Source organism: Penicillium angulare (genome assembly GCF_028827245.1).
Source record: "Penicillium angulare strain IBT 27051 chromosome Unknown utg000005l_segment0_segment0, whole genome shotgun sequence".
Classification (NCBI taxonomy): domain Eukaryota; kingdom Fungi; phylum Ascomycota; class Eurotiomycetes; order Eurotiales; family Aspergillaceae; genus Penicillium; species Penicillium angulare.
This window is the reverse complement of record NW_026623164.1, coordinates 1417348-1444970: the sequence shown is the minus strand read 5'-3', so window position 1 is coordinate 1444970 and position 27623 is coordinate 1417348. Positions and strand designations below refer to the sequence as shown.

The 27623-nt window shown below is 46.8% G+C and overlaps 9 protein-coding genes across 9 annotated transcripts; 5 read left to right on the top strand and 4 right to left on the bottom strand.

The window, feature by feature from the left end:
* Positions 1–268: 268 nt before the first annotated feature.
* N7478_007930 (putative tRNA-specific adenosine-34 deaminase subunit Tad3) lies at positions 269–2125 on the bottom strand (the record flags this gene model as incomplete). The annotated part of the gene is made up of 3 exons (XM_056924144.1): positions 269–1844; positions 1917–1968; positions 2029–2125. 3 exons carry the CDS (start codon positions 2123–2125, stop codon positions 269–271), a joined length of 1725 nt encoding a protein of 574 aa, XP_056776870.1.
* A 794-nt stretch (positions 2126–2919) lies between these two features.
* On the bottom strand, positions 2920–3975 carry phoB (regulatory cyclin phoB; the record flags this gene model as incomplete). Its single annotated transcript, XM_056924143.1, has 1 exon — positions 2920–3975. One exon carries the CDS (start codon positions 3973–3975, stop codon positions 2920–2922), a length of 1056 nt encoding a protein of 351 aa, XP_056776869.1.
* Positions 3976–7852: 3877 nt separating this feature from the next.
* Positions 7853–10977, top strand: N7478_007928 (armadillo repeat protein; the record flags this gene model as incomplete). The annotated part of the gene is made up of 3 exons (XM_056924142.1): positions 7853–8156; positions 8220–9922; positions 9988–10977. The coding sequence occupies 3 exons, from the start codon at positions 7853–7855 to the stop codon at positions 10975–10977; spliced, it is 2997 nt and encodes a 998-aa protein (XP_056776868.1).
* Positions 10978–11319: 342 nt separating this feature from the next.
* N7478_007927 (uncharacterized protein) lies at positions 11320–12040 on the top strand (the record flags this gene model as incomplete). The annotated part of the gene is made up of 2 exons (XM_056924141.1): positions 11320–11415; positions 11585–12040. 2 exons carry the CDS (start codon positions 11320–11322, stop codon positions 12038–12040), a joined length of 552 nt encoding a protein of 183 aa, XP_056776867.1.
* Positions 12041–12982: 942 nt separating this feature from the next.
* On the top strand, positions 12983–14391 carry N7478_007926 (putative cyclin; the record flags this gene model as incomplete). The annotated part of the gene is made up of 5 exons (XM_056924140.1): positions 12983–13212; positions 13293–13374; positions 13407–13559; positions 13628–13949; positions 14012–14391. 5 exons carry the CDS (start codon positions 12983–12985, stop codon positions 14389–14391), a joined length of 1167 nt encoding a protein of 388 aa, XP_056776866.1.
* Positions 14392–15411: 1020 nt separating this feature from the next.
* cds1 (phosphatidate cytidylyltransferase) lies at positions 15412–16910 on the bottom strand (the record flags this gene model as incomplete). Its single annotated transcript, XM_056924139.1, has 4 exons — positions 15412–15447; positions 15505–16295; positions 16347–16728; positions 16794–16910. 4 exons carry the CDS (start codon positions 16908–16910, stop codon positions 15412–15414), a joined length of 1326 nt encoding a protein of 441 aa, XP_056776865.1.
* An 831-nt stretch (positions 16911–17741) lies between these two features.
* mirB (uncharacterized protein) lies at positions 17742–19700 on the bottom strand (the record flags this gene model as incomplete). The annotated part of the gene is made up of 3 exons (XM_056924138.1): positions 17742–18673; positions 18741–19357; positions 19465–19700. 3 exons carry the CDS (start codon positions 19698–19700, stop codon positions 17742–17744), a joined length of 1785 nt encoding a protein of 594 aa, XP_056776864.1.
* A 2718-nt stretch (positions 19701–22418) lies between these two features.
* N7478_007923 (purple acid phosphatase family protein) lies at positions 22419–24036 on the top strand (the record flags this gene model as incomplete). The annotated part of the gene is made up of 3 exons (XM_056924137.1): positions 22419–22956; positions 23289–23452; positions 23539–24036. The coding sequence occupies 3 exons, from the start codon at positions 22419–22421 to the stop codon at positions 24034–24036; spliced, it is 1200 nt and encodes a 399-aa protein (XP_056776863.1).
* A 694-nt stretch (positions 24037–24730) lies between these two features.
* Positions 24731–27009, top strand: N7478_007922 (uncharacterized protein; the record flags this gene model as incomplete). The annotated part of the gene is made up of 2 exons (XM_056924136.1): positions 24731–25153; positions 25216–27009. The coding sequence occupies 2 exons, from the start codon at positions 24731–24733 to the stop codon at positions 27007–27009; spliced, it is 2217 nt and encodes a 738-aa protein (XP_056776862.1).
* Between the last annotated feature and the right edge of the window lie 614 nt (positions 27010–27623).

Below are 27623 nucleotides of genomic sequence, written 5' to 3'. Positions count from 1 at the left end.
GAGGAGGAGGAGAGACAGCTTGGTAGAGAAGCCGAGAAAAGACGTAGTTGATGAAGAGGTGGAATATGGAGAACCTCGAAAAAGCATGTCTTTACAGCCCAAAAAAATTCCAAAGGAAATTTACATCACAGTTCTGAATATCAAGTAACACGTACATAGTAGTTAAATCGCTAAAGCTCGACCTGCCCGTAAACTACGAAAGATTCTGCAGGAAGAACGATCGATTATATTCGTGTAAAAGGTCTAATCTATCACGCATTATGACGCATTAAGCATGAAAGTCAACCTCATCCTCGCTCGAATTCACAGTATGCTGCTCATCATCCTCAACAAACTCGAACCCCAACGCCCGCCAGTTCAGCTCCTTTCTCCAATTCAATCCATAGTATAATCGGTCATTCCCAGCCTCAGCAGCATCGCTGGATTCTTTACCTTCATCATCTGCAACGGGGAAAACAACAGGCTCAGAGGCTAATCCACCACTCTTCATCCTGCCGGACCGTGGGAAAATAACCGCCCGGAAGCGAGAAAGGAGCAAACCCATTGAGCAACAGAGACATGGCTCGTGCGAGATGTAGATGTCCAAATCGGTGCAAAGATAACCACCTTGAGATCGGGTGCGAATACGAGAAGACGTAGCAAGACTCGTATCTGCAGGCTCAATATGTGGGTGTCGTATTGTGGGATCAGCCAAAGTAGTGACCGTTGATGGTGGAGGAGCAGGAAGAGGGGCGGAAGTAGTAGTTGGCTGATCTTGATTCTGAGAGCCATTTGTGGGCGAAAGACATGTAGATTCGAGCGGGGCAGAGATAGATTCAGGATTTGGCTCCTCTGCCTTTCTCTTCTTTGGAGAGAAAGGAGAAGGCTCTGGTTGATTTGAGTTAGACTGATGTGAAGGCTCGTCGGCCAATGGGGCTCTAGCTTCGGCTTCATAAAGGAAATATGATTCCATCGGGCTGAGTTGTAAAGAAAGTTGGGGGTCTTTACGTATGACAGCCATTGGGTTTGGCAGAGCCGCCATTTCAGCTTGATGCTCGGTTTCTTCACGGCGGCGCCGCGAGATGAGCTCGACAGCTCGCATCAACGCATGGAGATCCGGGCCACCCTCCACATCGGCGTTGAAGGCCGAGGAAGCAGGATTTGGCGCTACGCCTGGGTGAAGATCAGTTTGAGAGGGATTGCCAGCTTCCGAGCGGGCGAACCGCACATCTTCGCTAACGCAGAGAACAGCATCCATCCATCGATCAAGATTAGAGTGACCGTAATTCTCTGCATCTTCTTCGATCTCAGCTTCGATTGCTGGGTCAACTACGACCGCTCCAACGCCGCGACCACGGCCGGACTTTTTCGCTTCTGCAGCGGCTTTCTGTGCCAGTGCAACATAGTAACCTGCGCGTGGTTTAAGAGACTCATGTGCACGAGTGAGGATTTGCAGGGGCGGCGCAACGGTGGCTCGAGGCGCAGCGGGGTTGAAAGTGACTGGCCACATGGTGTTGGTCCATGTTTCAGCTTGCTGGGAATTGAAAGGAGGCTGTAAAGGAATAGTGACAGTGATGAGATCGATTTTGGGGTGTGGGGATGTAGGCGCGAATGAATCTGAAGTGGGAGAGGATGGGCCTGTCTTGTACGTATTTGGCGCAAAGGGTGCAAGCAGCTCTAGGAGTTCCTCCGGATCAGGTAATGGTGCAATAACCACGAAGATCGTTTTTATTGTTGCTTTTTCATGCGATCCATTGGCTTCGATTCTCGCGCGCAATTTCGGTGGTAGATTTTCTCGTTTGGCGAAACGTCGCAGATGCGATAGAGGAAGAGAGGGGTTGCGCGGGTATTTATAATCCAAGACTCTAGTTATCAGAGAAAGAAGAAAGTCAGTTTGAGCCTTGAGGAAAAGGGCAACCAAGACAAGATATGCTCACTTGATAACTTTGGCCGCAGCTTTGACATTGACTTCTGCGACGTAAGCGTCACCTGCAAGAGTTAGCTGTCAGAGCAGAGGGATCGAGGAAACAGATTCTGCAGACGACCTACCAAATTCTTCTGGGGGATTTGTTTCTTGAACTGTGCGAATGGGAATCACCTCTCCACGCAGAGGCTGGATGGCCTTGAGAGTCTCTGAGATGCCCATTTTGGGAATCGCGTTGGACGTGGGATGACCGGAAGATGTGGAGGATGCAAACTACCTAGATTGCACGATTTTCGTATGGTAATTAGGAATCATGACTAGCAAAGATGGAATGTCCCACGTGAGGGAATCATAAGTGACGTTGTAAAACCTGGTGAGGTGACGCATGAAGTTCAAAAGATTTCCAGAATAATTGCCCTAGCCCCCGCACCCTATACCCTAAATTCCTAGTATGGATACTCCGCATCATACGCCGTTATCAACTCTTAACATTGACTTTTAGATGCTCCGTGCATTGTCTAGCTATATACGATGTTGTGTGCTTCATGTTAAGAATAATAAAAGAATAAATTTGTTTATAAATCAAAATTTAAAAGACATGGATTGAGTAAAGATAGGGTCATAGATAGCACCTCGTTATCCCATAGACATAAAAACGCCGAAGAGTTCCGCTGTAAAATGAACCGCTGAAAACATGCTACAAAATCACCACCCAGTGTGATATATTTGAAGATATACCACTCTATGGGGATGGAGGGAGATGCCACGCCAACTAATGCCAGCGTTCTAATGTGCCACATGCATGGACCGGGGTGGCCGACCGTAGAACAACGCCCTTTCGTAGATGCAAGATAGATAGATTAATAAGGTCGAAGTCGGACAAAAGAGAATCAACCAAGCGAAAAGTCGATCGGACGGCCGGTGTCGTGAAACTCGAGGCCAGCCCGAGAATTTAGTCCGACACAAAGCATTCGCAGCCGGATCGTGGATGCTGATTGGAAACCTGCCTCTGGATTTTATGCCGCAGGCGTTGTACCGCTGCGGTCGATCTCGAAACCTTCACACCGTTCTACGAGACTTTGGTAGTAATCGACCAAGACCTCAGGCTGTGGCACAATTCGCCACTGGACTCGGAAGAGGAACTCGAGCTCTAGCATGGCCAGCTCATTCATGCTGATACCACCGACTCGAGAATATGTTTTATTGGTCCAGAAGCTGTCACTCAGGCCTTTGCTGGCGACGGTGGCGCTGGAGATCAAGAAACGGTGAATGGTCAGACTGGACACAGTGAAGGCGGGGTATAATGCACAGAGACGGTCAATATAGTAGACCATACTGAGAAGGATTGGGGGCGAGAGAGTAGCGTGTGTCGTCAAACGCTGCAGGTAATCTTGCACCGAGATCCGGGGCGGAGATCGCGAGTGGAAACGGGTGAGACGGCCTTGATGCAGGGGTATTTTGTCATTGAAGCGAATCAGCTCCATAAGCATGCTGGAAATCAGCACTACAAGATCGCTAGGATCGGCTAGCTCATACTGCGCTGGCAGGGTCTTGACGTCGGGCGCCGCGGGGCGCAGACGCTTGGGTTGCGATACCTCGACATCCTGAGCACCACCACCACCACCACCACCACCAGAAGGGCCGGGAACAGCGGCGTTCGGTGAGTGGTGGTCGCTCTGGCTGTTGCGCTTGTTAGAGACCAAGCTGCCCGGAGCGGGCATTGAGACTGAGGGGCCAGGTGGCGGAATCACCGAGGCAGGAGGTGTGGCGGTAGGGATGGTGGCAGTGGAAGAAGTGGCGGGTTTGCCTTGGGATGAGGAGGGCAGAGAAGCGCCAGAAACTAGGGAGGGATCGACAGATGCAGAAGCGCGTCGACGTTGGAGGGCGGCGGGGGAGTCAGGGGAGGCAGGATCGACAGTATGGCGATTCAAGGCGGAACGCAACTCCTCAATGGCCAGACGTGAAGAACGGGGGCTGCTAAACTGTGGAGCGTTCTCATATTGTGGATGCGCGGAGCCAGAGCAGCCAGAGCGAAGCGCGGCTGATGAGGGCGAAGGAGAGGAAGCTAACATGGCTTAGGGTTGAAGGGTCCCCCAGTGGAATGTTGCGATAAATCAATCGGAGGGCACGCTGGCACCACGTGGGCGCACGAGTCAACGGGGCACCTGCGGAACCTGAATAGTATTGGCGCACAGCCTCATCCTCACGAAGATCGCAAGGTGGAGGCAGTTGTCGATTGGAAATCCGGGGGATCTGGTTTTCGCAAAATGTACTTTGTGGAGAAACCTTGACTCATTTCAATCGGAAAGAAGATGAAGGGGAGAAAGAAGAGAAGAGAGAGGGGAGAGAATCCTGTCCACGGGGTTTCTTGCTATGAGGTAATTTATTACCGCGAATAATACCTGGGTACTAACAAAGACACCGGCTGAGCGCCTCCCAAAAAATGTGCATTTTTTCTGTTTGCACGCCAGTTTGACCCAGTGGACGGCTTAAACAAGGTTTATCTGGACTCCATCGGCAGGAAAGCCGGCCAACATTGGGGGAAGTGATTGGTGGGACAGAGATTGGGGTGACCATACGTGACAATACACAGGGCTGATCAGGTGATGGAGGTGACCAGGTTTAGTCCCAATGTGAATATGTTTGCTCTGTTTGCTTTGAGCGCCGGGGCAAAAATTCAATTGCCACTAACCCAATTAGGCCAGGTCTGCAAGCCGCTCTAGCCGGTCTAGCCTAGACAAGCCTAATTAACAAGCCCCCAACTAAAGAGTCTACCCTAGCCTATGGAGTACATCCTATGCCACACACACAAACACACACCAACTTCGTACCTGATAATCGACAGGTTCATTTCAAGCCGCGTGAAGTGGAGATCTCCGTATGGAGTACAAATGGCTTTTTTTGGGCGGAAATTAGTGTCAAATCACGTCATTGGTTTTTTAAATCGTGGCCTCTAGCTAATTATACCGCTCCTTATCCGATATTTTCATACGCCTCATCCGACCGGTTATCCGATGGTGTCACAGGTGATCAATGCGCCAAACACGCAGATACTACTAGTACTCCGTACTGGAGCAATTATTGGAATTGGGGAGTGGGAAATTTCAATAATACCTGCAGATAATGGTACATACTATAGGTGCCTACTCCGTAGTGTATTCGCCAACGGAGTGCTATAATTCCTCGATAGCTTCATTCTATCTAATTATATTATTTGCAACGATTTTGAACGGATTATTGTCAGAATGCATCATTGGCCAAACCCAAGGACAAAAACATAAAGAAATACCTTGTTCCAATGGATAGTTCGCATAAATTAAGTGTGGTTTAAATAAGCAACATTTAATCTTTAAAAACAACCGCTACTTCTATGCAACAATTCCTTTTGAACTGGCAGAAAACTATTTCTTAAACAAAAATTTAATTCAGCATACATACATTGCAAATAGCTATGTCCAAGGGCATTACCTGAATAAACCTCTGGCAAAATCTGGCCCGGTGCTCTTCATGCAGACAAATACCAAGAGACAGGAAACTAATAAGACAGCAGAACGTCAACCATAATCAAGACCCTGACTCAAAGGTATAAAGACAGCTAAGGAATAACCGAAAAACTGAGTTGAAAGAAGAGAGGCATAGTAGCTGCTACTAGCTGGCCATATATACCATATTTTCTCCAAAGACCTGCCACAGAAATATTCAAGCAACATCATAGTACTCATGGCTAGAAATATTTTGGGCCTTAGCTTACTGTATGTAGAAAGGTTTCGCCTCTGCGTGAATCACTCCTGTACCATGTTTCGAAAGTCACTTCGCCTAGCATGGTGCCAAACCTCGGCAAAGATCCCTTCCTTCTTGCATTTCCTATACTTTTGCAGTCCAAGGTCCACACCCAATAAGTCCATGTAAGATATGCAGTCAAAAGCCAAATTGGAATATCTCTTACCGGCCCCGCCAGCAGAATGTGGATAGCGGATGCGTAAATATTCAGCGTGGATGACTGTTTCGAATTTCACTTTGCTGTAGGGTGAGCCTGGGGATATCGTAGTGCTTCACACTTACGCATACAACCCAACTAGGATGGATATCAAAGGGGCAATGGAAGATAGTAGCTGATATATGGGTGCGCAAAAGATTATTCCCTTTCTTTGATTGTGCTTAGTATGCCCAGATGCTCCAGATGCTCCCTATGTATGAAGTGTAAGTGACCACGTGATAGTAGGGAATTCAATCATTCTGGAACAGCAGGACATTAGGTCTTTCGAGTCGATCATAGAAACAGTTATCCGTGCTGAATATAACCTAAAAATCATGAAATAACAAAGTGCCCACTAACTTAGTTAACTAACTAGTTAACTAACCTAGTTAACTAGTTAAAGTTAACGTTAACTAGTCAGTTAGTTAGTCAATCAATCAGGCATCAAAATCAGGCATCAACGATATCATAACTGAGGAGGGCAATGCTACACGCACCGCAGTTTTGGCTATACGCACCGCAAACTGCTTATATAACCACTTATGCAATATTTTAATCACGTTTGGTCATGTGTAACTTCCATAAACCTCACGCAGGGTATTCTATATAGATATAGTATTTATTTTATACCAAAACTGTCACGGGATTCCTGAATCCCCTCGGGTACGACTCGGGTACGATTCATGGCCGCTCCGCGGGCGAATCTACTTCGATACACCCGCTTATGCATGACGGCCCTAAGCTCTAGCAATATAAAAACGCACGAACAGTAGCTACGATTCTTGTTCGACAAGAATCAGTCTGTGTATCAACTGTTCTATTTGATCTCTACTATCCGATATCCTTGCCTAGTCACAGGTCTCTAGCCTGACAACTTAGTAACCATTACAATCTTAGGGTGTAAATAGGTATATATTGCTAAGTTAAGGGAAACGATAGTTAATATATATATACTAGTTAAATAAATATAGTAAATAGATAGGGCCTGATCACGTGTGATCGGCCAACTGTAATAGATGGTAATAGATATAGATATAGATATTGCTATACATGAACGAACGTAATAGATCGTAACATATGAAATATATAGAGAGAATTAGGTAAAAATATCTCAATAGCATTACTAGTATAGGAAAATATAAATTTACGTATAGCTAATAAGAGAAAACGCTAAAAACGTAATTGATTAAATAGGTAGATACCCTATAATACTAGCCTAACGGTTGAAGAGGGCCTATAGCTAGCTATATAGCTAAATTTGTTAGATGAAGCCGCCCTAGTGGATTCGAATATATAGGGCGAAACACCTAGTCAGCCAGGTCAGCCAGCTAAAAGGGCTCTGCCTTGGTGTAGTGGATGTGGGAATATTAGCCATAAGATCAATCGATGTATAAATCGCGTTATTTAGCTAAATTAATATGTGTTGGCTAATATATATCGATTTAAATTTTTCTAATGGGTTGGGGTGTACGGCTCGGTCGGGTGTACGACCCGCCCGGGAATTACATTATTACATAAGTGGTTACATAAGCAGTTTGCGGTGCGTGTAGCCAAACTGTGGTGCGTGTAGTATTGCCCTCACCCCCGGTGCGGAGTGGAGTCGGTCACCTCCGTCCAACAGGGAGCTTGGAGTCAGGTGCGAATAGCAGATACTATCGCTTTCAATGCTTTACAAGCTTTGAGAAAGAACCGTAGAATTCATCGAGTGAACAGTCGCACCACAACAGTCTCAGTCCGTCGTGACCCAACGCCACCGGCACCGTACGATACACCACGCTTTCCCCGCCCCAAGAACCTGGCCGAATTCGGCCAAGTCTTTCCATACTCTCCAATTTCGCCCAACGTCCACCCAGTTATCAAAGACCCTGCCATATCCAAAACGACTCATCTCGAAAACCCCAACCTCCTATCCCTCTTTCTATTTGGCTTGCTAGAGGACCTACCCCTCGCCGGGAGGTGGTTGTCCTTCGACAATGACGCGAGCGGCTCCGCCAACCCTGCTGCAATTACAAAACCCGGACTCCATCTCCTCCCAGGTCGCATGCCTTCGTGCCCTAAAGAATGAACTGATCGGTCATGATCAACGCAAAGAAACATATGTCGGCGCCGGCATCATCCCCACATTAGCGCAGGTGCTCGAGTCGCGATGGCCAGGGAAACCGACCACAACTGAATCACATGGGTCTATCCCGAGACAGGTGGCTGCCTCATTTCAAACTTCCGATGACCTTGCTGCTTGTTTGCAGGCGATTTTGATCGTTGGAAGCCTAGCACAAGGTATTTACAAACCTTAGTTCCAGACCAAGCCGGGAAGGAAGTCATGTTAACCATTTTGAATAGGCGGTCCAACGTTCCTAGCCCCAATATTTGCCAGTGAGGTCATCCCCACGCTTCTATCTATCCTTTCCTCACCGGATTGCCCACAATGCTTCTGTCTCCCAATCTTACGCCTTCTTAATACAATTGCGGACCGGTTACCACTGCAAAGCCAGGACCAATGGCCCCGCGACACACGTTTAGCTGATAGCGTCTTTGCACCTGAGACTGTGGGAGTTATCCGGAGAATAATCGCACAGGACTATGAGCAGTCTGGCAGCCAAACATGCATCGAGTTGGCAGCTGCCCTAATCGGAAAGCTATGCACTGAAGAGATCCACAAGACAACGTTGGCGGAATGTGGGGTATTGGATGCCTTAGCTGTCAAGATTGCTAGTTTCATAGTTGCCCAAGGGTTTGTCCTGCCTGGTGCAGAGAACCATCTTCAGGAGCCAGGAACTCTGGGCGATTTTCCCCCAGCCGCTCCAGAATCAGCCCGATTAGCACCAATTCTTCGCGCGGTCACTGTGATTATTGAACAGTCGAAGTGGCGGGCAGAACACTTCCTTTCTTCACCGGGGATTGTTACTGTTTTCCCAAAGCATGTTCCTGGCTTCGCAGCTGCGGATATGAGGAGAGGCCCTTGGGGAGGGACATATTTTTCTGGATCTGCCGTCCCACGTAACTCTGGCACAAACCCTGTTGATAGTCTTCTTCCCTCGGTTCCAATGACAAACGCAAAGTCGCCGTCGAGCTCGGCCAACTTTCCACCGCTAGGAAATTCTGCACCACAGCGTCGCCACAGCCATTCTTTCCCCACCCCCTTTTCGCTAACCGATACCACCTCTCCGGAAGAGGAAGAAAATTCCCTTGTGCCATGGCTTCTCTGCATTCTCCGCTCAGAAAGTGGCATGGCACGATTAATGGCTGCTCGACTGGTCACGGTTCTTTTCCGATTGGGTCTTGCCAAAAAGCATAGAGTACCTATGTTTAGTTATCTTTTGGTTCCGATCCTTATTCGTATGCTGGATAAAGATTTCCGAGTACCAGATGAGCCTAGCGCCGATTATGATGGCCTTATAACCCCAACACAGCGTTTAAAAGAAGAAGCCCCGGCTGTATTGGCAAATCTGGTTATGGACGACCAGGAACTACAAAAGCATGCGGTGGATGGAAATGCGCTCAAACGATTGTCTCAACTTTTGAAGGAAACCTACAACCCAGTATCAGAGAGCGTGCGGCCAATGTGGTATTCGGAGGGGGATGCACCAGTTCGGGACCCTGAGACATTGTCAGGCGACCGTCGACTCGGCCCCTCTGGATACTCGCCTACTCTGTGCCATGTGATGAGGTATCGAGAAAGTATTCTGAAGGCTTTAGCAGCCCTGGTGCCTTTCAAGGATGAATATCGCAAATTGGTCTGTGAAAATGGGGTTGTTCCTTACATTATCGATTCCTTGAAACCTCGGCCAAGTGATGCCCCTGTCGACGCTGTATCAGCACCAAAGAATACTGCAGCAGATGGAAATCCAACACCCACCCTCTTAGCCGCCTGTGGTGCTGCTCGTATGCTTACGAGGTCCGTCAGCGTTCTGAGGACTAGTCTAATTGATGCTGGTGTGGCCCAGCCCTTGTTTACACTTATCAAGCATCCCGATCTTGAAGTCCAAATCGCTGCTACTTCGGCGATTTGTAATTTGGCTTTGGACTTTAGCCCCATGAAAGAGGTCAGTATTATTGTTTCGCGCGTTGCCGTTCTTTATAAACTATCGGCTAATATCCCATCCTACAGGCGATCATTTCTGGTGATATAATTCCTATCCTTTGCGAGCATGCTCACTCATCCTATACCAAGTTGCGTATAGAATCATTGTGGGCGCTCAAGCATGTAGTTTACAATACCCCCAATGACACCAAGATGAAAGTCATTGAGGCTCTAGGGCCTGCGTGGATCCGCCAAGTCATCAGTCAAGACCCAATCAGCGCCCTGACACGAAGGGGCTTGGACGAGGAGACCGATCACACTACAGGAATTGCCATGGGTCGAGCCAATTCGGCTGGCGAGCAGGTTGACATTCTCAATCCTATGGAGGATCCTAGCGAGTCGGCTGAACCATTTGAGATGGGCGACGCCATGCCCCCGTCGAAGATGAGCTTGGATAAGTTCCTCCCCGATGCCAGGCGTCGGCGAAAGCTTGTCCTTCATGGCAATCTAGAGCAATTTACTCAGTCACGCCAAGATGACATTGCTGTTCAAGAGCAGACATTTGATTTGCTGCGCAACATCATTTGTGGGGCTGGTGCAGCAGAAATGATTGATTTTCTATTTGAAAAGATTGGCCAAGACGGACTCCTGGATGCATTGGCAGATAATCTGCGTCCACGTACCATTCAACTACCTCATCGCCGCGAATTTTCTAGTGGAGCATTGCATGTACCCCATGAAATCCTGATCGCCGCAAGTGCTGTCATAATCCATATTGCTGCGGGAACTACCCGCCACAGACAGTTACTGATAGCACACGTCGACCTTTTACGTTCTCTAGCAGGCTATTTCACTCACTCCAACAGAGAAGTGAGAGTGAGCTGCGTTTGGGTAATAATCAATCTAATATACGAAGATGATCCCAGCGACCGCGAGGCATGTCGTGAACGTGCTAGCAGACTGAAAGCTCTGGGAATAACAGACCGACTCAATAGTCTCCAAGAAGACTCTGACTTGGATATTAAGGAGCGTACTAAGACTGCCATCCATTTACTGGGCCAACTGAGTGCGCCTTGAATGTCCTTTGGTTATCGGATTTCATTATGTACGGTGTGTGGAGATATCCACAGGCGTTGTTTCGTTTCAATGTGCATAAATGAGCCATTTGAGATAAACATTGATTGTTTTGTTAGATTACCACTGCAATAGAAAGCATCGCTATCTAATTAATTATGTGTTTGGCATTAGTAGCAAGTCTCTGCAGTTGTTGAGTGCATTGGAGCCGTAGCTGGAGAGTAGAGCTAACAAACTGAATGATGTCAGAAATTTCGGATATACTACGTATTTCCCCGCCACTACGATCTTCAGATCTTCAATTACTCACACTAAGTATCTACAACAAGACATCAATCTCGGAAAATGCCTCCTCCTGATGCCGACCTCTTTCCCGAAGCCTCGGGCACGGCCAAACCTTTGGTCGACCAGCATAGAGTAACTAGGGCAACCACTCAAACTGTATGTGGGATGGTTTTGTCCTTAGGTGTTCGCCGCCACTCATCTTTTTATTGCGCATAGCTGAAAAATCGATCGCAGGTTTGGTAAGAGATTCAACTTTTCAATATGAATCTCATTTCCCTACAAAAACGAGAGGAAATACGATCACCGCTAATTTTTTATAGTGCAGCGTGTTTGGGTCGCCCTTGAAGAAAAGCAAATCCCATATGAGTACATTGAAGTCAACCCCTACAACAAACCAGACTCACTTCTCTCCTTGAACCCGAAAGGTCTTATTCCAACACTCCCATGTCCTACCCAGCAAGGCCACAAACCACTCTATGAATCCACCGTGGTTTTGGAGTATTTAGAGGAAGCAAACCCCGACAATCAACCACACCTTCTCCCGCAAGATCCATATGAAAGAGCCCGAGCAAGAATTTGGATCGATTGTGTGACTTCTAAGATCATTCCATCATTCCACCGCTTCTTACAGTATCAACCTCAAAATGACGAGGAGAAAGAGGCAGGACTAGCAAAAGTTCGAGATGAATTTGTTAACCACATGAAAGTCTGGACAAAGAGATGCATGCAGAAGGACCTTTCTTCCTTGGCTCTGAGATGGCATTTCCGGATATTATGTTAGCGCCGTGGGCCGTGCGACTATGAACGTTGGATTTGTTCAAAGCTTATACTGGGATTCCGCTACAAGGGAGCTGGAGGCCCCGACGAAGAAATTTGGAATCGTTGGCGAACATGGCTAACTGCCATCAGAAGACGCAAGAGTGTGAGAGAGACGACGAGTCTTTATGAACATTATTTACCTATCTATAAGCGCTATGCAGATAATACTGCACAAAGTGAGCTGGCAAAGGCTACTCGGTTAGGTCATGGTGTACCATAAATCTCATAGACATCAATAATCAACTCTTTGATCTCAAATAAACTACGTGTACTATACACAATTCTAATTAAGACATCACACCAATTATCGTCGACTAGTATCTTTTCAGTTTTAGACGTTTTGTGCTTGTTGACTTTCTAGAGCACTGTCCGGCGATTTGTTGACAATGGACCAATCGAAGTTATGTTATGTTATTCAGTTTCGCATCTGGGGGGAGTGGTCATAGCCCCCGTTGGGGCATAGAGATGTGCTAGGCTTAAATAATTACGTACAAAATGTGCCATCTGACACCCTCCGTTTGGATTTTTGCTAATGAAGTCCCTCTTATCAAACGTGGCAGGCTTTACATCACTGTTCACATACTTCGCTATCTCCGTAAGGAAGCCTGCCTTGGGTCCACCGGGTTTCAGTTTTTTTGCTCTTCTGCGCAACGCCCTGTATTCACATACTCCCGCCGGAGTGAGCTATCAAGGTCACTGGTGCGCGGGATCACCCGCGTCGACAATGGTTGCTGACTGTGTCGGATTATAATTTTCCCGCGCGGCATCATTTACTCCATCATCTACTCTGGACTTATGAGCATTATCAGTTGCAGCCAACAGAGACATTCATTTTCGACGCTCCATGCGTCCTTTTATGCCCATTTTGCGTGATAAACACACGACAGTTTCATAACCCCCAGTCATGACAACAGACTTCAAGCCTGGCGAGGCCAGCGGAGGAGTAGAGTCAGAGCTTCCTCCCCCAAAGCTCCCTGCGATCCACCCGTCCTTCATCCAGGTGGCTAGGCCTTATATGTTCGAGCAGACTATTCAAGACTGCATTCACGCCATGGGAATGAATCCCATGCGAGAAGAATCACTTCGTTTACAGGGAGTTTCATGGATCGACAATATCCGGAAAGACCTTCATCTGTATGTTTCCACTGGACCTTTGCCTCAGCTTTGTAAATCAGAAGAGTGACACTGAGATCAACGTTGACTTACTTCCACAGACCTGTACGAACTTTCATCACCGCCACTATGTACTACCACCGATTTCGATTAGTACATCCCGATATCGAATATAACTTTATGGTATTCCTTCTCTTTCCCTTCCATTGTGAAAGTGGTCATATCTGACCCAAGTGCAGGATGCGGCCTCGGCTGCATTATTTACAGCATGCAAAACCGAGGATACCTTGAAGAAATCCAGAGACATCGTCCGCGCAGTATACAACCTCAAATTTTCACCTTCAGAACATCTGGCACCAGATGATCCTGTACGTCTTTGATCTGAATTGCGTTCAACTTCTATATGAAATTCACATACTGACCAGTCACCCCTCAGTTGTTCGAAACGAATGCCCGAGGTATCATCGGGCTAGAGAGACTGATGCTAGAGTCGTCGGGTTTCGACTTCCGCACTCGACACCCTCATAAGACACTTTTCAAACTCGCCCGTCGACACAAACTACCAACGGAAGGCTTACATCTCGCATACCGCATCTCACTAGATCTTTATCGAACCTATGCGCCTCTGAAACAAGGGACACCGACCCTGGCATTTGCATGCCTTGAGCTCTCAGGTCGGTTGTTGGACCAGCGCATCGAAGCTCTAGAATCAGAAGAAGGCTACACAGAATGGAATACCAGTCGAGAAGAAGTCCTTGGTAAGACATCTCCCCATTTGACCAAAAACTCACAAGAGCAATAACTGACTCTCATATTCCAGAAACTCTTTTCGATCTGTTAGAACTTTATACGCATCACCGCTCATCTACCACTGTTGGCCCACACTTTCCAGCAGACAGGTTTCTCACAGTCCGCATCCCTCTCAACCAAGAAGCAGGCGCAAATCAAATAGCTCGCTATGCGTTCTGGACAGAACGCCCCAGACACCCGAAGACGAATAATGGTATCAGCTCTGGGCCTCCCGCGCGACTACCGCACCCATTAACGCCTATTGCTGCCAACGGGGAGCGGCACCGCCCAGAAAAGGGAAGGGATGCCGCTGTGCGCTTCATGCTTGATCCTGCCCAGGCGGAGGGGGAGAAGAAGCAGGTGGAAGAGTATTTCAAGGTTGAGACTGAAGAATATGAGGTGGAGGAGTAGGGCAGGAGCAGGGGAGGGCAATATTGGGGTTTATTGGTTTGCGCTACAAAGCGGATTTTGTGCATTTGGTAGTGAGTGGAGCGATGTTCAAAGGGCGGCCGCTTTTCAGGCTGACTTGGCTGGTATTATTCGTTCTGTCAAAAGCTTTTATGATACCCTAGTTCTTTATACATAATGAGGATTAATGAAGACGAAGATATGGGAATACTTTCCGAACTTGTTATTTGTAGCCGAGTTGGATTTCTTATTTGTACGGAGAGAGCAATGCTAGACGTGATGAATACAATATGAGAACCAGGTTACTTGGTGAATTAACCAGTCTTGGGGCGCACACCAACAATTGAATTGATTATGTACAAATTTTACAGGCCGGGTCCACTGCTCTATAGCACCGAAAAATATAAACTGCGAGAGAGAAGCAACCAAGTCAACTCAAAGGTTCCAATCTTTCATTGATGCCATATGAGAAGAAACCTGTTTATTCCTCCTCGCGCAACGAGGTATACCAGCCAGAGACCCTTCATCCCCCAATAGTAAAAACACAGCCAAGGCCACCAAGCTGAACAGCCTGGAACCCAAAAGGCAGAAAAAGAGGGCAATAAATAAAAGAGAATACTTGTTGAAGGGTGCATGTAGAACATAACATAGCCACGAATCGAAATAGAAAATCATTCCGGCATGTTGAGCTCGAAGGAGATAGACTAGCTCTTCGCCATTTTTTCTTCTCTCGCAAAGGATTAATTTTGTGGTGAAAGGCGAAATGTAGAGGGTAGATGTTTGATAACCGGGGCATGCAGTTGGGGGAGCAGAGAATGCATGTCATGTCGCGGGGCAAGAGCAAATCAATTCCCGGTGGGCGAGAGGGACATCAAAAAAGCCACTTTCATTGAGAAAAAACAGCCCTTGAGGAGGCGGGGGTCACGGAGGTTGAGTCAATCATCGGGTGAATTACAAAAAGAGAAGCTGTAAATAGAAGTCGTGAAGTTTTTTAATGGACCGGAGTATAGAGCCTCGAGTCCGTCAGCGCTTAAGCTCGCTGGTAAGGCATTCCAGAATCTAAACGAAACATTAGCAAGATAGATAGATATTAAAGTAGCCAGTGGGAAGACCAACCGATTCGGAGACAACGCCTTGGTTAAAGAGGTACTTGCTAAGGCCGCGCACAACCTCGAGTTGGTCATCGACCGTCAGGCCATTGATAGCGGTCTCGATGATATCACCAACATTTGCCTTGTAGACAGCAATGAAGCTGTGGTAGTACATATAGGCAAAGAAACCCATAATGAACTGGCAGTCAAAACGATCAGTGATACCACCATGACCGGGAATCGACTCGCCAAAGTCCTTGATGCCAAAAGAGCGCTTCAGACCCGAGGCAAAGAAACCACCGAATGGAGCAATCAAAGAGGCGAAAGAAGCGAATCCCAAAACGTGGAACTGCATTGGTTCAACCCAGAAAACTTTATCCAGACCGAAGATTTCAAGGGAGTAAGGCTGCGGGACAAAGGCGGGGTTTGGAATGCACTCCAAACCGGTCAACAGGTTTGCGCCCAGATCATTGACAGGGCAAATGAAATATTTGGACCGAATCAAGAGGTTGGTAATGAAAAAGCCGAAAATGATAGTGCAGATCCAAGCGCCAAGGAAGCCTTCAACAGTCTTCTTTGGGGATAACTGAATCAACTGGGTGCGTCCAAAGGTGATACCACAGACATAAGCAAAGATATCATTGGTGATCACCAGCGCCGCTGGAAGGAAGAACCAAATCATGCCCTCGAAGATGTTGTTCATAACGAAGTGAGCTTGAACAACGATCAGGTACAATGCCATATGAGTCCAAGCAAAGTGCTGGAATTGCAATTTGTAGGTATCTTTTCGCAGGGAGCCGACGAATATCACAAATCCTAGAAATTATTAGCTATCACGTCAGGCGCTCGAGGGCAAGGTACACCAACCTAGAACATATAGAGTGAAGCTGATGAAGCGATGGTGGTTCGCAAGCGGCAGAAGGAGTTTGTCAACCAGCAGGATATGCTTGAAGTAGTAGATCACGCTCTCTCCGTACAAGAAATACATGGTTGTCGCGAGGAAATACCAGCTGAGTGACTTGGTAAAACGAAGGTTTGGCTCCTTTTTGCCTTCGTGCTTCTTCTTTTCCTTGTTAGCGATAGAGATGACTTCCTTGAATGAGACGAGCTGAATGGCAGTGATCAAGCCAATGATGTAGATGTGACCGGAGAACAAGGCAACGAAGAAACCAGCAATCATCACGAAAGTCCATATTGTCCGGGTAATGAAGGTCTGTTTTTTCTTCTCGTAAGCGGCTTGCGCGGATTCCTATAATGAGAAAGAGCAATGTTAGCGACGTGACCAGGCCTCGATCATATGGATTCCGAGCTCACCTTCTGGGTTGGTTCGGCCGGCTTCTCCATTTTGTTGGGGCTGGAGGGCTCCGAAGGTGCATTGCTGGCCTCGGAATGCCGGCGCGCGTGTTGCTTAGGCTTACTGTTTTTCGCCATCTTGACACAGCCGGTCTGGATGGTGAATTTGGGGGGTGGGTAGAAAAGGACAGAGGAGGGGAGAAAAGATACAGAGGGGGGAAGGGTCCAGTTGCATCCGTGGAGTGAGACTGGGACTTTGGCAGCTCATGGGGGAAAGACGGAAGCGGTGGCTGAGGCGGTGGGTGGGTCTACCATCTGCCCCTGTAACATGGCGTGTTGAAGGCTGAACTTCACTACATCTCCATATAACTACGATATATCGACTGTTGGTCTTGAAAACAGGCAGTTGGTATTCCCAAAGAACTGATGGTCTTCAGCTCCAGCTTCAAACTTTACGGAATGAATGCAGGATATAGTGTAGTACATAAGGCACAAAAATGTACCCGAGTGGGTCAGTTCAGGGACCTGGACCAGTGAACGAATGATGATTTATTTCCCGAGGCTTTTACGATATGGACACCTTAGGAATCAACACACGAGGTTCCTCGGGAGCAAGGGGCCAGGGGGTGATCCGTGTTATACACAAACTGCGACTCGAGCCAAACACCATACGAACATTCAAAATGGCACAGGAAGGCACAGCGCGCCAATGAAAAATTGAAAATGACATATCCGATCTGTCCTCTGCTCAAAAAGAAGACTTTTTTAAGCAACTATTGATTCTTGAGCAGCCCTTGAACTTTGTCAAAATAAGATTATAATTATACGTATGTACCTATGGATGTTCTCATGAAAACACTAGCATTAAAACCCATCGCAAGACTCTATTTATCAGACAGTAAGATAGGTTATCTCACACACATCGAATTTATCCAAATGAACGAAGAGAGAGCATCGATACATCACTTTTTAGAAAACATTACCCTTGGTCTGACTCATGTGCTTGACGTTGGGATTCTTGATCATCGCAACCCAAATGAAGCCCAAGACCATGAATGCAGTACCAGCAGCAAGCATTCTCGGCTGGGCATACCCATAAGACTTGATGATGGCCTCTCGCGTGGGATCCCCCCAAGGATAAATGATCTGATACGCGTAAGAAGAGTAAATGGTCGTAATGTCCAGCAGCGTGGCAGCAGGCAGATTTTGCTCAAGCTGCTTGTAGAAAGTATTCGTCCAAATGGCACCACAGATAGCACTGCCTACTGCATCGCCGATACCACCCATCACAAAAAGTAGAGAGAGGACGGAAGCAACATGTTGGTGATCAACCTCAGCAAGAACAGCGAGTTGACAGCAGAGAATGAAGATAGCTCCAGATGCAGAGAAAAAGATCTCACACATCACGATGTACCCAATGTATCCACCGGGTTGACGGAAGTGAATCATTAAGCCGAGGCCAAAAATATAGAGTGGAACAGATATCCATAAAATCCACTTGAAGCGTCCGGTCCAACGAATAAGAAAGCCAGCGGTGAATAAGAAGAAAAAGGAACACGCGCTGAAAGTATTCGTAATATATCCTGCCGTGGCCAAATCCACGTTGTATACCACCATTAAGAAAGATGAGAGGTAGCTGGCATAGCAGTAGTACGAAATTTGGTAAGTCATGTCTAAAAGACAAGCACCCAAGATTGTCCGGTTGACAAGAAACTCGTGGTTCAAAAATGGAACCGGGGCGACATAGATCTCGTACAGAGCAAATAGCACCAGGAGGACGAATCCAACCACGAGCATAGCAATGATGTAGCCAGTAGCCCAGCCATGAGGCGCTCTCGCGGCCAAGGTGAAAGGAAGAAGGAAGATAACCAGTCCACTAGCAAAGAATAATACGCCTAGCACTATATATCAATATTTGAGTTAGCACTTTTGTTTCTTTCTCATAAAGATCAGGCCAGGAAGTCTCACAGTCAAACTCGTTAATAATCCACCAGACGGTCTGCATGTTTAACTTCCGTTTGCTCTTTTCTCTGACAATGACCCCAGTCTTTTCGGCCTTGCGAAAGTTGTATGAAAGCATAAAGTAAATCGGCAGTGCGAAGACTGGGATAATGATGGCGTAGGCACCGTACCCCCATCGCCAGTTGACCTGTTCGTAAAAGCCTGACGCAACCTTTGATCCCGCAAAGGCAGAGATCAAAGCTGGTGACGAGGTAAATGCGAACGCGAGGCCTCGATTTCGCAGATTGGTCACATCAGCTGCAAGTACGTCCCAACTGTAACCAAGACCCCCAAATCCAACTGTATAGAAGACATATCCAGCACAGTAGGTTGCAAGATTTCGAGATGCAGCCAATATGATCATACCCATCGTAGCAAAAACCAGCATCAGGAGGAAGCCTTCTGCTCGACCCCAAATATCTAGTGCTTTAGCCATGGGAATATAAACGGCGCTTCCCAGACTGCTAGCCACAATGTTGACAACAGTCAGCTCGCCGCTGGCACTGAAGTCGGCCGTCGCGAATATGGACAAGGAACCGATTGTGACCCCCTTCATGTTGTTCGCTAGCGTAAGAAGCCAAATCCTTTAAACGGACGTATTATTAGTCTTATGATAGATAAATATAATTGGCCTTGGGGCACCGCAGCTAGTGCAAAAAGGCTGAGTACAAGAAGATGAAGAGAGACTTACAGTCCTAGAATGATGTAGACTGAGTTTTTGCTCCAGGCTAGAGTGACAGCTTCAATTTTCTGTACACCATTCTGAGCCTCTTCGGTGGGTTTAGCCTTTTTATCGCGACTGGGGACCTCCGTCACAGGATGGGAAGCTTCTTTATCATTGGAAATCGCCTCCTCGGTACTTGGATCCTCTGTAATGTTGTCAGACTTTCCACCGACAACATCACGAATTCGATTTCTGATAGCCATGGTGAATGGACTAGCGAAGAGCCAGGAATGTAAACACAGATCGAAAAATTGCCAAGGGGCACGGCCCAATAAGTACTTGCATGTTCCAGAATAATCAGATCACTGATTGATAAAGAAAAGATTAGATTTTTTTTATTTTTTTTTATTTTGACTAGCGCCCACATGGCGCCATCAGAATGAGCCGGGGTTCAAGGACTCTAGCTACTGGGGCAAAAAAAAGTGCGAGCCAGTCATAAGCTCTCTACAGGTCTTGTAAAGTGCTCCGGCCCGAGCGGGGATGAAAAGTGGTCAGAGTTTTTGGCTCTACTTCGTAAGTAGAAACTGGGTATTATGTATATAGGCGCTGTAACCATGGAGAATATCAATCAGGTTTCCGAGGTCCGGCCGTATTTACCTAGAAAGGTATATGTACTTTGCATATCCAAGGGCAGCACCAATATTCTCTGTATAGATCGTTTACTTCAAGTCTAAGTCCAATGTCATGTACAATGCTCAAGGTTATTTGGCATTCATCTACATAACATGTGAACACCTAACAGCAGATAGTGTCATGACTTAATTCTAAATTTGAACTATCAGTCTTTTCTCTGGCAATATCTTCTTAGCTAATGGAATGGTTCGACATATGAGACTTCCTGTATGGTCCTGTACACAATTAATCTGTCCTTTGGGTCGCAATGGTTAGCAGAAGGCTAAAAAGACCCGATTTCGGAGCATAGGCGACGCTAGGAAGAATCCTTGAGTGTTTTAATCCTAAAACAAAGCCAATCACACGCCGTAGCGTATTTGATCTAAGACTGCGCTATAACTCTGGGGGCATATGGCTTACTTGTCGGATATTACAGCCGCCGGATGTTGCTTCAATCAGTAACACACATACTAATTGCATCCTTCAAGTTGGGTCGATTGGTTTCTTCAAACTTATCCTCAGAAGGGTTGTTAGCAAGGGGCCAAGTGCTTGATGTAATATTTGGGGGATGAGTGGGAAAACAAGAAGACCCTGATAACATCGAAAAGTCCCCACCTATTGGCATGGGCTTCCATCATCTATTGGCCGATCCAGCTCCTTATAACCGAAAGGGTACCAAAACTTTTAGTCCAAAATCGGATCTAGCCGATATCCACAATAAAAATGCCCGTGATCCGTACTTACTCCAAATGGGGTTGGAGACGAGATGCCAAGCTCGGCGATTATCGTATCAATCTTATCTGACCCGCCTTTTCTAGCCCAATCCTTGACGAGCACGCGATGGATGATGAGAGAGCCTTGTCTGACAGCCGAGTAGTACTTGACCTTAGGAGCTCCGTTGAGTGGATTTTGGAAGTCTTTTTTTTTTTTTTTTCATATAAGCACCAATAGGTACTATGCCCGGCCCAAAAATTTCGAGTGATTTGACACTCTTCACAATTGATCGTAATTGACCACGGGTGATTCACAGCCGAAGCTCAGCTTACCTCTTGAAGACCCAGCCAAATGACTACGCAGTGGCTACCGAGGCATCGATATGATTATGTCAAGCCTAGAGCTTACATCGAAGAAAAGATGCGGACGAGTCTGCGCTTTACTAAGAAAAAAAAAAAAAAAAAAAAAAAAAACAGGCTGTGGCTACAGCGGTACTGGATCAGATGCATCTCGATATTTGCAAACCGTCAAATGATCCCAACATGTGCATTGCTGACCTTAAATTTGGGGATTTATTTGTAGCGGACCCATGTATGCGTGGATATGTAACACTCGGCAAAGCTATAAGGTTTTGTTAAGTAGGAAGAGAGACTGAAGAATTGGGAAGAAGAATGGGAAGAGGAGAATGCATATAACGTGATGGATGCAAGGATGGTGCTGGACAGATAGTATGTATGTGCAAGGCACGACACAGAGAGAGGAAATGGTCCATGCTAGGAACTGGGGTCAGATCCAACGTGCATGATTTGGACCAACTGAAACATCTCATTTGCCGCACTGACCGCGATGTTTGTTGCTGAACTTGAAGTCGACATGCCTGGAAAGCCTAAGTTTCCGGGTTCCCCGTTTCAGCTCATAGATATGCGAATTTGCAGGATCATTCAAACTTATTGATGGCTCTGTAATATATAAGGCAATGAGAATTCGGTACAGAGGCTTGTCTCAGTTCTCAATCTCGAGTATCCATACTTTCCAGGGCTGCATTTGGGTTCGATTCTTTTGTTCTTTTCGTTGCTTTTGGAGCCCAAGGAAGACAATTGAAATAAAGATATTCTTTAGATCAGTATGCTCTAGGCAATTATTAAAGAACTCTCCAGTGAACTGTAATATGATGTTATCCTCAATGCCCGAAGAGTAAAACCAAGAGATAAACCGAACAGACCAAAGCACGTGCATTCCAAGAAGTTAGTTTAAAATTATATCTCCAGGAACATGCTCACTGTCATCTTAAAAAAATTATTCGTTATCGGTAAAGTAGCACTGTGTGTGCCTATCATCACGAAGCGGTTGATTGGTAGCAGAGAGTGAAGCTAGGCGTGTGGGGGGATTTAAGTGCGGTTTAGTGTGTTATGCGCCCCCCACGTGCAGAGTATCGCAGACTTTATAGGGTTTACATCGAACCCCATACGCCATACATTGCTTTGGCATGGAAGGATGAATTTTTTTTTAAAAAATTCTTACATGGTTATTTAAATGGAAGAGCAAATATTTCAACATGACTCAAGTCGTCTTCTCTTTGAGAATTTCCTTTCGTCATGGCGGCCCAAGCAATTTTCCTACTTGGCCTTGCAGCTGCTGGACAAGCAGCTCCAAGTATGAAAGATTTTCATCGTGGATGCCAAGGTGAAAAAACAACACCAGAGCAGTTGCATTTCAACTATGCCGGTGATCGTGGTATGACAATAAGTTGGAACACCAAGGCCAAACTTGAATTTCCAGCTGTTCGATACGGACGAGATCGATGGCTTGATCAGATGGTGTTTTCCGAGGTCTCCGTCACGTATCCCACATCCACTACATATAGTAACCATGTCTTTATTGATGGCTTAGAGCCAGACACCGAGTACAGCTTTTCTGTTCTGTGTGCCGATGAGAATGATCACCACCAGTTCAAAACTAGCATTGCTCCAGGAAACCCCCGTCCATACACCTTTGCCTTCATCGGAGATCTGGGTACCATGGGGCCACTTGGATTGGCAGATTACGGACAGGAAGATGCTCTCAGCCTTGGTGAGATCACGACAATGCAATCGCTGAGCCAATTTAAGGACCAGTTTGAGTTTGTTTGGCATGGTAAGTTTTCTTCTTCTGCATTCTCTCTCTCTCTGTGATCAATAATGCGACAAGGTGCTGACAAAATGTCCATCTAGATGGTGATTTGGCATACGCAGATGACTGGCTGAAAGAGGAACGCGACGGTTTCTTGCCAAACACCACAACTGAAGGAGGAGCTGCTGTATATGAAGCCATTCTGAACGCTTTCTATAATGAAATGGCACAAAATATTACCATGTATCGCCCGTACATGGTTGGACCCGGTATACCAACAACTCTTTCGCCTTTTCGCATGCTGTTTCGTATACGCCCATTCCTTTTTTTGATATACTAATCATGTCATCAAATAGGTAACCATGAGGCAAACTGTGACAATGGTGGATCTGGCCCTTACACTGATAGCATTTGCATGGAGGGCCAGACCAACTTCACCGGCTTTCGAAACCACTTTCGTATGCCTTCGCCACAGTCTGGGGGCCTCGAGAATTTCTGGTTCTCTTGGGATTCTGGCCTGGTGCATTACATTCAATTTAACACAGAGACAGATGTATGCATTACTCTTCACCTAGTTTTGTTCAATTTCCATCCTGACCTCCCCAGTTTCTTGACGCCCCCGATCTACCCGGCGGCAGCGGTGACGAGAACGCAGGTCCTTTCGCGCCAAACGGTACCCAAATCGAATGGTTGAAGAAAGACTTGGCTTCAGTCGACCGCAAAAAGACTCCATGGATAATCGTCGCTGGTCATCGACCCTGGTATGTTGATGACTCCAAATGTGGTTCTTGTCAGACGGCTTTCGAGCCTCTGCTTCTGGAATACGGAGTCGACATTGCCCTCTTCGGTCACAAGCATTTCTATGAACGTTTGACGCCCATAGCGAGTGACACACCTGATCCTAAAGGCCTGAACAACCCTTCCGCGCCGTGGTATCTTGTAAATGGGGCTGCTGGTCACTACGAGGGTTTGTCATCTGTGGATACTCCATATGAGAACTATACAGTCAAAGCAATCGACACTGTCTACGGGTGGAGCCGCTTCACTGTTCACAATTGTACCCATATTACGCAAGATTTCATTGGTAAGAAACTTTGGCCCTGATTTAATCTTCGGAGTATATCGCTAACGTGTTTATTTCAATCTTGCTAGCCAGTGCCAATGGCACTGTTCTAGACTCTGCTACTCTCTATAAGAACCATGATGGATGCAAATTTTGATTCATATTTATTCTACGTGATACCAAAATCCGATACTTCTTTTCTTTGATATCATACCCCTTGATGTCTTCTCTTGAATATTAATACAGAGCAAAAATTTGAATTTTTTCTCTCTGCGAAATGACAACTCAAAATATGTCCGGCATGCCAAAAGGCATGAAAGAAGCAGCCGCGATTTCTAAATAGTAATTTTCTCGTTTCGCACTATTTTTATGTAACAAGCATAATCTGAATTGAGAGCTTACAAGCCCAGCATACTTGATTTCAAGATCAAATAATCTCCCATAGTAACTAAGTAGTTTTACTCAAATCATGCTTGTTTTATAGTTAGTTCGTGCCGACATGGAAGCCTCAGGCACTAAGGCGGAGATGGCCTCTACCCGAGATCGCGTGGAAAGCGGTCAGCTTCATCTTCACGCGTCTAGCGATGAAAGTACTGCCATTCATACGAGGTGGAATCAACTTGTTCTGACGACTAAACATGCTGATGCACGTCTAAGAGAAATCCAAAAAAACCTCCTCCCACTTCACTTCTCTTCCCGTCCTTACTCAAACCTCTGTTAATTCATGGCGGGGGCATGGAAGACAACGACGATGACTTCTTCTCCGATGAGTTCGATTCTCTACCGCCTGGAACATGGGTTGAGTTAGAACAAAGCGCCTATCAAGCTACCCAAGGTCAAGCTTCACAATATCATCATGGCCATGATCGGACTGTGCCGAGGGACTCTATCCCGCAACCGCTGGCGCAGCCATCGATCCACGCCTCTGGTACTCTGAAGCCACCTCCACGCTTGCACACCGGATATACGAACGAATATGATACGCTGGAAGTCGGTGAGCTGGAGGCGGAGGTTCACGATAATGTGGCGCTTCACCAGGGTCACAATTTACTAGCAACAAATCATGGAATGGCCGCGGGTAGTGCGATATACGACGCTATGGATGTGGATGAACAAGGTGACGAGGGTATTCACCAATGGCAGGCTCACCTTGAAAAGGTATGCTTGATGAACCGCGCGTCTCACTAATCCACTTTTGCTGACACCTATAACTATTACAGCTAGAACGAGAAAAGGAACAAATGCGACGAGAATTGGCCGAGGCCCGAGTCCAAGTCGAAACCAAAGCCGGAGAGATCGCTATTATCCGATCTAAACAGAATAGGGTGGCCGAGGACCACGAGCGGCAGATGAAAGCATTGCGTCAAGCCATAGCGGACCAGGCAACGGAACATAAACAAGCGGTTGAAGCAGCGATGTCCGAAGGGAAAATGCTTGCAACGGAGAACATATTCCTTCAGAATGAATTGGTAGACGAGTCACATCGATTTCGCAATTATAAGTCAAGGCAGCGAGATGAGGAGAAGAATGCACCTGTCACGCCAAGAAAAAACCGCGTTCTTGCGTTTCGAGATGGCTTTGACGATGATGAGATGGCTGCGGTGTCGCCCAGTAAGTCGGCATCTCGGTCGAAGCGATCAACTCCAACTGGCGCGGGCAAGCGGAAACGGCAATCCAGCCTAGACTGTCCGGTCGGACCACATTTAAGTCCTTCCGGGGAGTTAATTATGGTTGACGCCCCTGCCGATGATCCTGATCCGCCCTTCGAAGAGGACGATATTCATCTGACCGGATTAAACGTGCGCAACCAGCGTGCTATGAAACTTCTTTTCAATCATTGTATGGTTCCGGGACAGGAGACTGATATTGAGGCGTTGTCGAAGGTCTGCTTCCCCTCAGAATCGACTCGACCAATATCTCGAATCGTCTTGGATGAATTGGCCAAGTTGGATAAAGGCAGCTATGTCCTGGAATACATCTATACGATCGGCCCACTGCTGCATCGTACAATAACAGAACGATTTTATGAGCCCGTTCCTCGATTTCTCAGTATCATCCGCTGCGTGTTAACAATGAGCGACACCCCTCTTCCAGACCTAATTCAGCCTCTGGTCATTACATTGCAAGATTCTGTTGAGGTCAATGCGGTTCCTCGCTTTAAATTCTCCCCCACTGCACGAGAAAAGGCGAGGGTACTACGACAAACACCCCAATCAGACCTAAACCCGGAAGTTGATTCAACAGAAGGACTGCGCCTTCTATATCAAATGGCATATGAGCTGTTACATATCAAAAGCGCACTAGATGATTTCTGGCGACAAGTCCGGCATACCTTCATATTGGTAATGCTACACGGCTCACAGCGACTAAAGGACGTGGTACTCGTCATCCATCTACTATCAACCAGTGTTCGACCAGACTCGTTCGGCCCCATAATGTCCTCGGAAGGAGCACAGGGTGATGTGCAAAGGTGGATCATCGATCGGCTTTCCCATATGCTCAGTGAACCCGTATTACCAGACGAGGGCATGGAGCCTTATCCCCCGCACGATATTTGTGCAATGCGCCTCGAGGCTTTACTCTTGTTAGAATCACTCGCGTTCAACCCAGCCGCGCCGGCCCGGGAGCATGGCAGCATGATTATTGCTACACACCCAAATGCATTAGCACGTCTATTTCGTTCGATCCATGACGAGCTAGACGCATTATATTCATCGCCTCCCGAGCAGGAGCTTCGATTCGCCTTAGTTAACGGGCTCATGCGGCTAATATTCGGGGTCATGCGCCGCCATGGATCTTCCATCAATATGCAAGATAAACTATCGCGTGTGCCGGGAGCTAAACAAAAACACCTAGTGGTTCTAACTCGCTTGGCGTTTTGTGATGGATCCGTCCTTGAGGCCGGAATTGATGACGAGACCGTTGACATGGCACATGAACTTCTAGAGGACTGGACTAACCCCCAAGAAGCGGAGTCGTTAGCCGAAGTGTTCCCCAGCTCTCGGCGAGAGTGAGCCGAAGAGTTAAAATTTGTACTATTTTGAGATCTTTTTTGCATAGTTGGCATGGCGCGACACGGCATTGGAGTTTTATTAGCAGCATCTGTTTTATGAATTTTACGAGTCTGAGATACCAATAGTTATTGACAATTTACACCTATCTTACCTTCTGAGCTTTACTGCCTTGTATTGAAGCCAACCAAGACCAATCTCAAAGGAAGGATTACCTCGACCCGGCATATTGAGTGGTACTGGAGATAGTCTCTCTATGTAAAATATGGAAGCCAATTTCGCATATTGCTGTACGCTCTTTCATGCGGCTCGTAAGCAAGGTCGCAAGAACAAAGAAAGAACAAAGAAGAGTACGGGACCCCAGAAGAGAGATGAAAGCCTATCTATCCGTGCATGAAGCTGGGTAATCTTCTCCACTAAATACCAAGACAGGAACAGCGTGAACCAATGGTCAAACGAAATGTTTATCAAACTATCCTTCTATTACAAGGGGAAGCTATGAGATATTTTACTTGCTAAACTATTTTATTCCCTTCTCCAAGCTCGGGTCACTGACCCAAGAATTGATGAAAAGAAAAGTTCCATAAATGGAGAGTGCCAAAGAATACGCCTGTCAA